Source organism: Mus caroli, unplaced genomic scaffold (assembly GCF_978045245.1).
Source record: "Mus caroli unplaced genomic scaffold, Mus_caroli_1 scaffold_4, whole genome shotgun sequence".
NCBI lineage: Eukaryota > Metazoa > Chordata > Mammalia > Rodentia > Muridae > Mus > Mus caroli.
This window is the reverse complement of record NW_028227259.1, coordinates 141955058-141968103: the sequence shown is the minus strand read 5'-3', so window position 1 is coordinate 141968103 and position 13046 is coordinate 141955058. Positions and strand designations below refer to the sequence as shown.

At 54.0% G+C, this 13046-nt stretch overlaps 1 protein-coding gene across 2 annotated transcripts; it reads right to left on the bottom strand.

Annotated features, from left to right (window-relative positions):
- Positions 1 to 13046, bottom strand: Tsc22d4 (TSC22 domain family member 4). 2 transcript variants are annotated; one of them, XM_021163539.3, is made up of 5 exons: positions 12493 to 13046; positions 11045 to 12059; positions 7865 to 8025; positions 1006 to 1054; positions 1 to 673 (listed from the first exon to the last, which is right to left on the bottom strand). In XM_021163539.3, the coding sequence occupies exons 2-5, from the start codon at positions 11786 to 11788 to the stop codon at positions 464 to 466; spliced, it is 1164 nt and encodes a 387-aa protein (XP_021019198.1). In that variant the 5' UTR covers positions 11789 to 12059; positions 12493 to 13046; the 3' UTR covers positions 1 to 463. The 2 variants fall into 2 exon arrangements, with proteins under 2 accessions (XP_021019198.1, XP_029333719.1); XM_029477859.2 differs by lacking the exon at positions 12493 to 13046 and adding an exon at positions 12220 to 12311.

The window sequence follows — 13046 nt, the reverse complement described above, 5'->3', positions numbered from 1 at the left end:
TTCAAGTTTCTTCAGATTTTTTTTTAATTATAATTATTATTTTAATAACAACCTGAATCCGAGAAGTTGAAGATACTGTCCATACCCCTCCCTTGGCAGAGGAGAGGGGGCACTTGAGGGGTGAGGCCTGCCAGGGAACTCCAAATCTTTCCAGGCCACCTACTGCTAAGGGGCTCCCCAGAACACTGATGCCCGGGGTAGGAGGCAGGGCTGGGTTCTTCCACGGACGAGGGGCTTCAGATAAATACCCTCTCCCGGGTTGCTTCTCTTCCGGCAAGGCCTGAGGACTCTGGGGAGACCGAGTGGGAAGGGACAGGCCAATATTGAGCCTTCAACTCCCATCCCTGGGCACTGGGGTTGGGCATGGGCATTAAAGCTACATAGGAAGAGGGGGCAGGCTGCCGGCACAAGGCGCGACAGCCAGTGGCAGCCCCCCAAAGGCACATTGTGAGGGAAAGAAGGCTCAGATGGAGGGCCCATTGGGTGCAGAGGGCCCGAGCCTGGGGAGCCCCGAGGATGGCAGCTGGGCCAGCTGCTCCGGGCTGGCCAGGGCGCGCAGCAATCCATTCTCCTGCTCCAATGCAGCGTTCCGCTCTGCCAGGTCTCGGATCTGCTCCTTCAGCACCTCCACCTCTTCTCGCACGGCAAACATGAGGTGGGACTTCACCAAGTCCTGGATCCCAGGGACAAACAATCAGGTCCTCCCCCCCCCCCCAACCCCCAGGCCACTTCCAACTGCAGCGCCTAACCCAGGCGCCTCAAGGAAGCAGTTAGATACCCCTCCCCCTCTGCCCGAAGGAGGGGACGAAGCTAAAGAGGCTAAAGGAGAAACAGGGCAGCAGTCGGTCAAAAGAGGAGGGACAGGACTTAGACAGGGATGGAGCAGAGGTTGAGGGAAGCCAAGGTGGAAGTAGAGGAGTGGTTTGTATTCCAGAGTCATGGGAGAGGAGAGATGCTAGAGAGACGGCTAAGGGGCCTCTTGGGACCAAAACATCTTTTTCTTACCATGGCTTGTTCAATCTTGTTGTCAATGCCAACCAGGCTTCCGGAACCACTGGAGAGACATGGGGGAGGGGGAGGGGGGAATACAAGCTGAGGAGGAACCCCAAGTCAGCTCTGCTACAGTCTTCTGGACACTCCCTGCTCTAAAAAGCCCAGCTCTGCCCCATCCCAGCTGTACTGTACCTGTGACAGTAGAGGATCAGAGGGAGAAGGCTTTTGTCCACCCCACAGTGGGATGAAGGTCGATGCCCAGGCCCTCCCAGGCCCTGGTGGGCAGGAGGTCCCGATACCCCTCGGATGGGGGATGACCCCCGTGGGGAGCATGGGGAAGACACGCAGCCCCTTTTGCGGGGTGCCCCTGGCGCCATCCCCACCACTCGAGTCTCATAAGATGATACCAAGGACTTCACAGAGACCCCTGGCTGGGACATTCCTGAGGTAAGGGTCATCAGTATGGCTGTGTCAGGCAGAGTGCCTGGGGGGCTCAGAGCCCCCCTGGGCAGAGAAGAATTCTTCGGATGGATGCCAGGCAGGCAGTGAGGAGACCGGACTTACCGATTGCTGGCCCGAGAGATATACCCCCTGCCCTCCCCCTCAGGGCAAGGCACAGCTGCTATTGGCTCCTCAGGGACACGGGGACCCCCTCCCTTGGCTCCACAGTGGGCGGGAATTCCCAGACACACATAGTCTGTGCCAGTGTCCCCTTCTCACCCTGGCACCACTCCCAGATTGGAGGGGACGGGGAGGTGAAGTCAGCTGGTAAGAGGGCGTGGGGGAGGGGCTATGGGGCAAGATGGCTGGCATAGGGAGGGGCTTGAAGGTGAGACCCTAGCGCACCTGTCCCCGACCTATGCCTTCCTTCCTTTCTGCCCTGTCTGGATTAACCATGGCCTCCCTCAATTTTGAGAAAGGGAATGGACAAGGGGGCAGGGTAGAAATAAATACATATACATTATATATATATATATCTTGGGTAGCCCTTGAAACCTGGGACAGATGGCACCCCACTTCAGCGGTACCCCACTTCAGCGAAGAAGAGAATTAGGAAAATTACCATAACAACAGAAACACCTCCCTCCCCCATGTTAGGAACCCTGTAAATCAAAGGCAGCCTGTATGAGGCCTGAGACCTGGGTATGGAGGTCTCTCAGTGAGTCAGGGCTTAAGAAAGGGAAGGGAAAAAAAAAGGAGAGGCTGAATATGGGACACTGGATAAAGAGACAAGAGAGACTTTAACTCAGTACTCTGGTAATCAGCCAGTTAAAGGGTAGGCCTGGCTGCAGTTTGAGCAGTGGCCACCAGAGGGCAACTCATGCCTGACTCAAATGCCCCAGGACTCAGGCTCCTGACTGGCACCAGGCTAAGAGAATCTGGTTCGTACTCAAGCCCCTCTGGTCACCCAGGACTTCCTAGGGTCTGCTTACCCTGCTTCAGCCTCCAAGGTCTCCCTTTTGGCGGCTGGCGCAGAGGAGGTAGGCTTTGTTCCAGTTACCTAAGCCTCATTTCTGCTTTCCCCGGGGACACCAAGGTCTCTAGCCTGTCCCCTCCCTGAGTCAGGGTGCCACTTGGCTCCATTCATACATTGCTGCCTCTTTTGTAATCCCTCCCCGCTGGCTGTCAACCTCAACCTGCTTTCCTACAGGGGGATCCACACTCAGTCCAAGGTGACCCTTGCATGAGGCCGGCCATCAGAAACCGAGCTGGGAATTTTCCATTTCCTGGCCAAGCTCTGGGTGCAGGAGGTGCTGACAGGTAGAACCAACCAAGGGGGTGAATGGGCTAGAAAGAGCAGGGTATCAGTGACTAAGGACACAGGGGGTCTCCAAAGGCAGGGGACACGGGAGATGCTTAAGAATGGAGGTGGGGGACAGACAGGTTAGAGGGAAGAGGGCTCGGTGGATAGATTCCTGCCACTAAACCGGACAGCCTGAGTCCATTCCAAGAACCTACCTTGTGGGAGCAAAGAACAAACTTCTCCAAATTGTCCTGACCTCCACAAGCCTGCCATATTGTTCCTGGACACACACAAGTGTATCAGCACACACACACACACATTCACACTCACACCACACACACACACAAGTGTACCAGCATATACACACAAACATACACACACAAACAACACACACACTGAAGAGAAAGGGGGAGGAAGGGATGGAGAGAGCGAGGGAGGAAGGGAGAGAGGAGGTAGGTGCAACTAGCCAGTGTCAAATTTGTTTTTAAGGCACTCCGACCCACAGTACCTGGGAGGGGAGTAGGCTACAGAATAAAACCCAATACCCACCTCCTTGCAGTACACAGAGACACCAAAGATGGACAGATGTACCAGAATAGAGGTGTCAGCCCTGCTTGGCGGACACTCAGGCAAGAGATGCCAAGTTAAACCCTCTACTCTTGCCAGAAATAAAGGAGTAATACAACAGGCAACATTTGTTGGCTGCTTGATGGCTATCTTGTGTTTGTCTAGCTCAGGAGTTTTTGAAAGCACTTCCCCTATGCCATTCGAGCCTTAACACTTGAAGGGACGGGGGCCTGTGGCAAGCCCAGCCTTCCCTTTGATTAGGCCTGAGTGAGGGACTGGTATGTGCTACACTGGAACTCTTGGGTAAGGCCGGGGGCAGGAAGGGCAGGTACCTCTAAGCAATGCTGTAAGAATGAGGATGAAATAACCCCGCCCCCAAGACATGTCTCACCATCGACCTACAAAACCATCATGACTTCCAACCCAGGCCAGGCTAAGACTGCAAATGCAAATGGCACCCCCAGGGTTTGTTCAGTGCACAACATAACTGCATACAGCAGCCCTGAGGGACAGACTCTTGGGTCCAGGAGTGAGGACATCTCTTGAGATGGGCCTTTGCTTTGTCCAACGTCTGAGTATGATAACTTCAGTATGAGAACGGAAGACACAGATGTCTGTGAAGAGCTGGAGATGTAGGCCTGAGGCCAAGGAAGTGTCATCCAACAATCCCCTCTACACTCTCAGATCTGATTCTGTAGTATTTTTGAGGGTACCAAGGGCAGAGGCTGGGCCAGGGCGGGAGGATAGGGGCTGGCTCCTTGCCCCAGTTATTGAGCTGTCCCTGCCTCTGTCCTAGCAAAAGAACATCCTAAGGACCACGGACGGCTGCCTCTCATCCTCCTGGGAGGCACACACTCCAACAGGAAAGAGAGTGGCTGTAGACTGAGACCCAGGTTCACAGACTGGTTGAGTAACCTTGGACACATTTCTAACCGCCCCCCCCTCCCTTTCTTTTTGAGTCTCATTTGGGAAGTGAGGAATCATGGGATTGCTTTTACAATTTCATGAGTAAGTGTGTGGAGGGGTCATCCAGATGGCTCAGTGGGTAAAGAAAGGCAGCTTTCCACAGAGCATAATGACCTGAGTTGGGTCACCAGAATCTACATGGTAGGAGAAACTCATACAGACAGCCTGCTCTCTGGCCTTTGACTGCTGCTACCTCTGCAAAGTGGCACCCATGCACATATATATACATACACACACACATATATACACACACACACAAACACACACATATACACACACACATAAATACACACATACATACACATACATGTATATATACTATATACATAAATAACATATATACACACACATTCAAAAAATAAATGAAAAAAAAAAGTTAAGTTAGCAGGAACTGAGGAGCTAGCTCAGCAGGTAAAAATATTTGTGCTGCAAGCGTGAAGACCTGAATTTGACCCACAAAATCCAAGTCAAAAAAAGCCAAGGGGCAGTGGCGCATGTTTATAATCCCAAGCCTGGGGTGGCAGGGACAGGGAAACCCATAGGTCTAGCTTGTCAACAAGAATGGCTGAGTCAACAATTCCCAGGCCAATGAGACACCACCACATACATATGTACAAGGTAGATAACTCCTGAGGGACAATAACCAAATTTGTCCTATGTGGACCCCTACACACACACACACATGCACACGTGTTCAAGGGCCCAAGTGCGCATGCACACACGCATGCATGCAAATGAACACATGAAAGCACGCATGCCAAGGAGTAGCCCTAGAGAGGGCCTGGGGAGGGGGGGGAAGGGGGCACGCCTGTCATCTCAGCCTCTCAGGATGTTGGGGCAAGTGACTGGAAGTTCAAGAGGAGCCTGGGCAACTCACAGTGAGACCCTGTCTCACAGTTGAGAACAAAATCAGGAAGAAGAGGGTAAGGGGTGGGGCTTTGGTATGTGCTCAGTGGTAGACAGCAGCAGAAAACAAGCACGGACCCAAAGGAAAACAGACAAGATAATGTGGCTTTTCGCCCTCAAGGCTTTGGGAACCCCTAGCTAGACATGTGCCCCCTCTTTCATCCTGACCAAGTATCTCCCAACCTGTATGTGATCACAGATCTTCCAAGCAGGAACACATAGTCTGAATTCACCAGGCACCCTATTGTCCCATGCCAGATCCAAGGACGGGCAAGCCCCCCCCCACCCCCAGCTCACTCATTACCCCAGTACTTATCACGAGCCATTTTTCCTTCTCAAAAGGGACGTACCACGGCACTTGGAACCTTGTGTCTCCTAGCTCCAGGGGGCACAGGTGAAGTGGGGTCTACCCACCCCATTCCTAGGGGGTAGAGGAATGGCCCAGCCCAAACCCGCTGGCCCAGCCGGGCGAGGCACTGAGGGGCTGGGTTGGGCCAGAGCCCCAGAGCCTTGAAGGCTGGGAGCAACCGGTCAGACTAGGGTGTGCAGAGCGGGTGGGACAGAGAAGGGGGGAGGGGACCAGGTCAAAAGAATGGTGTTATGGAGGTTTCAACAGGTTAGAACTCTTTGTGATGGAGGGCTGGAAAGCCCGGCTGAGAAAGGGGCAGAGGAGGGACACGAAGCCTTTTTGCCAGGGAACTTCCCAAATTGGGGGGGTGGGTGGGGTGGGACACGCTGAGAATAGCATCAGATGGGACAGGCGACTCTCTGGCCTTGGCTGACCCCACACCTCACACATTCCAGAGAGCCAGCTGGAAGGCAGGCAGTTCAGAGACTTCCCTGCCTAGCCTTGCCTTGCCTGGCCAGCTCTAGCCCCTGCCCTGCAGTTCACAGACTCCCACCACCCCTTCCTGGGTCTCTGCCTCTGACTGTGCCCCTGGCCTCTTTTGTGGGCCAGCGTCTAATTCCAGGGTTTGGTACCTCGAAGGGGGAAGGTGAGACGGAAAGATCTGCATCTACAGTAGGTCTCCTGGAGACACCCACTCATTTAGGCCCACTCTTTTCCTTCCCAACAGGAAGACCCTCCTCTGAAGGGCCTCCGACAGGAAGTGCTACTTCTCCCTCCAATAAATGCAGAGCCTTGCTAGCTCTTCTGCCCAGCACCTCACTACCTGGCATGGTCGACATTCCTATAAATACAAAAGCAAAAGTCTGTCTACCATGTCACCAGATGAGACTTTCACCCTTCAGCTGGCAAGGCCAGAAGAAATGTCCTGTGTTGTCCCTTTGTGGCCAGGTATTGCTATGGGAGGCCTTGGCTCTTCCTGGCTATGTGGGTTCCATCCTCTCGGAGGACAGAACATAAACCCATTCTTTCCCTCCTTCCTTTCCCTCCATCCCTTTTCCTTCCTTTTTTTTTTTTTTTTTTTTTTTTTTTTTTTTTTTTTTTTAGGTTTTTCCAGTTTTTCTGTGTAGTCCTGGATGTCCTGGAAAGCACTCAGAAATCCACCTGCCTCTGCCTCCCAAGTGCTGGGATCAAAGGCGTGCGCCACCACTGCCCTAAACATTTGATCTTCCTGCTTCGACCTCTACCCCAGCGCTGAATTATAAAACATGTACTACCAACCTGGCTTATGCAAGTGCCGGGACCACAGGCCTCAAACATGCTAGGGCAGCTCTCTACTAACTAAGCTACATCCCCAGGCCCCACAAGATACTATTTGTTATTGTTTGTTCTGTTCTGAGACAGGGTCTCATCCTACAGAGTTTAAGCTGCTCTCCCAAGCTGGTTTCTTTATTTATTTTGATTTTTCCCCCCAACAGAGTGCAGCCCTGGCTGTCCTGGGACTGTAGACCAAGCTGGCCTCAAACTCAGAGATCCACCTGCCTCTGCTTCGCAAATCAGCGTCCCAAGTGCTGGGACTGCAGTCTCGAGCTACCACACCCAGCTCCTCCCACCTTTTATAAGACAGGATCTTCCTAGATAGCCCAGGTTGGCCTTGAATTTAAAACTAGCCGCCTACTTCCACCTTCTAAACTTTAGATCATAGGTATATACCTTCCAGGCAATGTGTAATGGTACTAAAAATTCCTGTACCCTCAAGTAGTTTGTGCAGATTCCAAGGATTGTGACAATCCTGGAGGAACATAAGGCACCCTTTCACCCTTGGTGCCAGGAGCAAAGGGAGATGCTGATGGGGGGTGGGGGCACCAACTGCCTATTCATCCTGTTTTTACTCTTTGACATGGTATGATATAGTCTACGCTGGCTCCCAGGGGTTACGCAGCACTGGAGACTGCACCCAAGGCTTTACGCATAAGCAAGCACTCGAGTCACTGAGCCACCTCCCCAGCTGTCTCCCCGTCTCCCCTCCCCATTTTCTATTCTTGTCTCCAGTACACGTGCCAATGGATTTGATTCCTAAGCAAATGACCTCTAGATCCACAAGAGCTCTGGAATCTGACAATGACTCCCTTCTAACTCAAAAACTCTTGTCTGAGCCAAGGAGTCCCCACCCAGCTCTTTCCACAGGGAGTGGGTCCCAAGTGAGCTTCACCCAGTGATTATACCCCTGCTAGGTCTCTGCTTATGAAGTCCCTTCCCACGTTCATCTCAGGAGAAAGGTATACAAAAGGCAGAGTTGTACAGGTGTCACAGTGGGTGCCACCCTCGTGTCTCCCACCTACCTATCGTCATCACTGTCCAGGTGACCACTGATAGCCAACATGGAACGAGCCAGGCTGAGGCTCTGGGCTGCTGCGGCTCCAAATGGGTCTGGAGACTTATGGACCAGGCTGGCATCGAAGTAGAGGGCTGGGGAGTTGGGGCGAGAGTCGGTAGGAGGTACCTGGAGGCAGAAGAATGGGAACCATCACATAGGGTGAAGACTGGGAACATGGCTCAGTTGGTAGACATGGTGTGTGTGTGTGTGTGTTTGGGGGGGTGTCACCTTACAATTTCTCCCTTCCCACCAATCCCTTCTCTTCCTAGATCTAAAGCCATCCCCTTTTCCAGACTTGCTAGAAACAACAGGCAGGTACTAGGGGTGTTCTGGAGGGACCGAGGGTATCAGTGAGGGGCCTAGCCAGGGCTCCTAGTTAGAGGATATTGTACTTAGTATCTTTTTTGAAATAAGGTCTCCTGTAAAGCAGGCTGGCCTCAATTGACTATGTAGCTGAGGGTGACCTTGAACTACTTCCTGGCCTTCCTTCCTGTCTCCGTTTCCCAAAGGCTGGGGTTATAAGCATACACCACTATGCTCAGTTTATGATCTGCTACAACTCAAACTTAGGCAAGCACTACATTAACTGAGCTACGTTCTCAGACCCCTCCCTCCCAACCTTCTTTTGTTTTTGTTTGTTTGTCGAGACAGGGTTTCTCTGTATAGCTCTGGCTGTCATGGAACTCTGTAGACCAGGCTGGCCTCGAACTCAGAAATCCACCTGCCTCTGCCTCCGAGTGCTGGGATTAAAGGCACCACCACACCCGGCTCCCAACCTTCTTTTCTTTTTTTTTTTTTTTTTTTTTGGTTTTTCGAGACAGGGTTTCTCTGTGTAGCCCTGGCTGTCCTGGCACTCACTTTGTAGACCAGGCTGGCCTCGAACTCAGAAATCCACCTGCCTCTGCCTCCGGAGTGCTGGGATTAAAGGCGTGCGCCACCACGCCCAGCTCCAACCTTCTTTTCTGAGACAATATCTCAGCCCAAGTCAACCCAGACCTGACCTTGCTATGTAGGTCAGGCTGGCCTTGAACTTGCCACCCTCATGCCCCGGTACCTTCCCCCAGCTGTGTGCCTTTTTAAAGCCGCTCAAATGTCCTTACAGAGACACTTCCCCACTGTTTACTAGTCCACTGAACAGTTTCATTTTTCACAGCATCTAATACGATTTGGAATTAAAGCATGAATTGTGTCACCCCTGCTGAAGGTGAGTTTGTTCTGCGCTGTCTGCAGAATGAGGGAATCTTCAGCAACTGACTCTCCACACCCACCACCCTCAACTTCTCGGGACCTGGGATGCAGTTCAAAGATTCTCAGCCTTTGGGGGTGGGGGTGGAGCTCTGTGAGAATGGGAGGGGGAGGGAGGAGCCTGGGTGTGGACCTACAGAGCCCAACAGGCAGGGGCTGGAGGGTGCTGTAAAAGGGCAGATGTGACAGGAACTGGACAAGAAGCCTCTATGAGGTCGGGCCCCTGAGAGGCCCCCCCACCTCAGGAAAGCCAACGGGGACACAGGTGTCACCCACCTCCTGTCCCCTGTCAACCTCCCTCAGCTCTTCTCCGACCATAAAACTGAATGAAGAAAGTCTAACTCTTGAGGCATGGAAATAGTGACAGTTATAAGCACACAGGAAATGATCGAGGCCGACCGGGAGGAAGGAAGGGGGGCGGGGCTGGGGACACTGTGGGGCAAGAGACAGGGTCTACAAACCTAAAATAGGCTTGAGCTGTGCCTGAGGAGAGCAAAGAGGGCTGTCGAGATGACTAAAGGAGTAGAGAGGCTTGCAGCCAAGTTTGGCAGCCTGAGTTTGATCCCACCTGGTGGAACCCACAGTGGAAGGACTGAACTGACCCCCAGTTTGTCCTCTGACCTCCACACGCATACCAAGATGTGCACATGCCCATACACATTCACACATATTAAAGAAATAAATGTAACGAAAGTAGAGCAAAGCGCCATTGACAAACTTGCCCTGGGAGAGTCTGGGGACAAGGACCAGACAGGCAATGACAGCTGATCCAGGAGACTAAATTAATAAAAAACAAAAACAAAAAAAAAACTTGAGAAAGATGGGAAATTTGGACCATGAAATGGAGAGCTGAAGGCCAGGAGAGGGTGGGAGAGCTGGTCCTGACCAGTTCTAACAGGGCTCAGGCTCAAGATATTTTTACACTGTGGTTGGAGCCCATGGCCAGGAAGGGACAGAACCCTCACCTCCCTGCTTCCCCCTGGCAGCCAAGGTGTTATTTTCTCCACAGCAGAAACATCCACCTCTCCCAACCCTAAGTTAAGTACCCAACCTCCAACACACACACACACACACACACACACACACACACACACACACACACACACCAGGGGCATAGGCATCCTGCCCCCAGCCCAGACTTGTGGATAGCTTCCTCTTTTGGAGACAGGAAACAGAAAGCACAGAGGATTTAACTCCTTCCCAACTGCTTCCTACCTCCCACTAGCTAGTCCATGAGCTCACCCCATCCCACACTCCAGGAGAAGCCTGGGTCTAGGGTACTAAAAGCTACTAAGGGTGATATGCCCCGCCCCCTACCCCAATTCCTTAGAGAAACTGGCTTGCAGTAAGGCAGAAAATGGGGCTGGGCTGGCAGCTGATGGTTAGAATAAAGACCCAGAGGAATGCCTACCTTTTATGGCTGCCCCAAAACCCTGCCAGCTCCTCCCCTCAAGGGCCTAGCCAGCCACCCAGCTGGAACCTCCACCCTCACCACCTGGAATCAGGGAAGGTAAAGGCTGAAGTGGGCAGGCCACATAGGCCAAGGGCAACAATGTGAAGGCCACAGAAAAAGGAGAGAAAAGAAAGAAAAGAGATGGAAAGGAAAAACGGAAGGAAGGAAGGAAGGAAGGAAGGAAGGAAGGAAGGAAGGAAGGAAGGAAGGAAGGTAGGAAGGAAGGAAGGTGGATGCATGTGTATTCAGAATAAAGAAAGGCTGGGAGAGAAAAAGGATTTCAGAGTACAAATTGCAAAAAGGGAGAGGGGACTTTATGCCTATCCAACAGAGAGGTGATAAGGGGGTGGGCGGACAGGACGGAAACTGAGGGGAGGAGGCCCAGGATATAGGTCAGTCACCTGAGTACAGTAGGTCCCGCCCCACCCCCATGAGCCCGTCTCTTACCTTCCCTGTCTCCGCTGGAGCAACCAACTCCATCCTCAGCCGAACTGCTCCATCTCTTCTCCGTGACAGTGGAGGGGTTCCGGCTGCTGAACCCCCAGACTCCACTTCTACCCTCAGAGAGGGCAGGGTCTGAGCACTATCTCCAGCCCCAGGCCCTGGGGGGCGCTGCTGGGGTGGAGATGCTGACAGCGGGGGTGTCTCCACCTTAGCCTTGCCAGGTCCTGCCAGCTGGCCCAGCCCCCCTGTGAAGGAGCGGGCCTGTGGTCCAGGAGAAGTAGGGGGCGGGCGGAGCCAAGAGGTGGGGCCCTGAGACAGGCCTGGCTGCGGGATAGGGGTGCTTATGCCCAAACTAGCCAGCTCCAACCTAGAATCCAATGATCTGCCTCCAGTGCCTCCAGAGGCCCCTCGAATGCCCTCCAGAAGCCGACCGAAGCTTGGGGGCTCCAGATCTCTCTCGTAAACATCCACACACGTCCACCGACCTCGACGATAAGGCTCTCCCAAACCTTGGGGCAGCTTCACCACCCGGAAACGGGAGGCAGGGGCTCCAGGTGGAGGAGAGCCATTCCGGGGGGTGCCCCTGCCCCCTGGATCAGGGTTGGGGTCCCCATTGGGGAGGCGGGGCGGGGGCCCAGCGAGAGCCGGTGGGACAGGGGAATCCGAAGCCCCTGGGCTTCCTGGGCCCTCATAGTCCGTGGTGACGCTGGTGATCTGAAAGCTACTTTTCTTCTTACCACCACTCATGGTCCCTGGGGCTCCGGACTGGGCTCGGATGGGGGAGGGGCTGGGCACCTGGAGAGGGGCTCAGGCACCTCTGGAACAAGGGGGCCACATGGCAGGGACATCGGGGCCCCTGGGGACGTCTGGGTCCGACATGGCAGGAGGGCCTTGTGGGAACTTGGGGGTGCCTGGTTAGTGACTGGAGTACAGAGGGGAGGTGGCAGGAGGGGGAGGGGGCAGGGGCAGGTTTTTCCTGCTGCTGTCGCCGCTGAAACCCCAGAGCTGAGCTTGCAAACTGGAAAAAGAAAAAGACAGAAAGTGAGCGAGAGTGTGTGTACGTGAGCAAAAGAAAAAGCAGGGGCCAAACCACCTCCGGGGCTTCCTCTCGGGGGAGCCGACTGGAGGGAGGAAGAAGAAAGCCACTAGAGACCCAGAGACAAGTAGAAATGACAGACCGGAGCAGAGGGGACAGAATTCAGAACACCCACAACAGGAAGAAGCAGCTGGGACCCAAAGTTGGACATTTCATGCTTGAGATCCAAACTCGTCCCCAACACGTATCTCCACGGCCAGGGGCAAAGGGGTGAATCGGCTCCTCCCCTGAAAGGGCCACCCTGAGGCCTCTGCTGGGCCTCAAGCCCACCCCACCCCCATTCCAGTTCCCCCATCGCTGGTTAGGCACTGCCCGCCAAGCCAAGCGCCCCGCCCAGCCCGGGAGAACTACCTACCTCTCGGGCCTCGGCCACCGAGCTGAGCTGGAGAGAAGACCTGGGGAACTAAGATCTCTCTTTCTTTCTCTCTCTCTCTCTCTCTCTCTTTTTTTTTTTTTTAAATCCTAAGGCGGCCTAGAGCAGGCCACGGCAGGCAGCAATCAAGGGCTACCCAGTGTTCTCTGGCGTCCGCATCTCACTCTGCGAGGCATCTCGGTGGAAAGTTTGCAGTTGAGACGAGAAGAAACCAGCGCTTGCACGGGGGAGCCCAGGCGCAGCCTCGGTTAACACTCCACGGGTCTTCCCTGTTGCTGTGGGAGGGGGCGGCTCAGCCCCCCGCTGGCTCCAGTCCCTTGAGTGGCTCTCTCTCAAGGCTCCTCCCACGTGGCCCCACTGGATGTATCTCTCAGCTCCTCTGCTCCGCTCCGTCTCGGTCTGGGTCTCTGGCTCTCTTTCTGGGCTGTTGACAACCCCCACACCAGGAAGTCCTGCCTTCTCGGGCCTGCTCACTGCTCCTCTCCTCCTCCTTCCCCTCTTCCTCCTCCCTCCTCCCTCCTCCCTCCTCCCTCCTA

Coding starts and splice junctions, on each gene's coding strand:
- Tsc22d4 (XM_021163539.3), bottom strand. CDS start 11,788: ATGAGTGGTGGTAAGAAGAAAAGTAGCTTTCAGATCACCAGCGTCACC. Junction 1,055..7,864: donor CTGGACAGTGATGACGATAG/GTAGGTGGGAGA, acceptor ATGTCTCTCCAG/TGGTTCCGGAAGCCTGGTTG. Junction 674..1,005: donor ACAAGATTGAACAAGCCATG/GTAAGAAAAAGA, acceptor CCTGGGATCCAG/GACTTGGTGAAGTCCCACCT.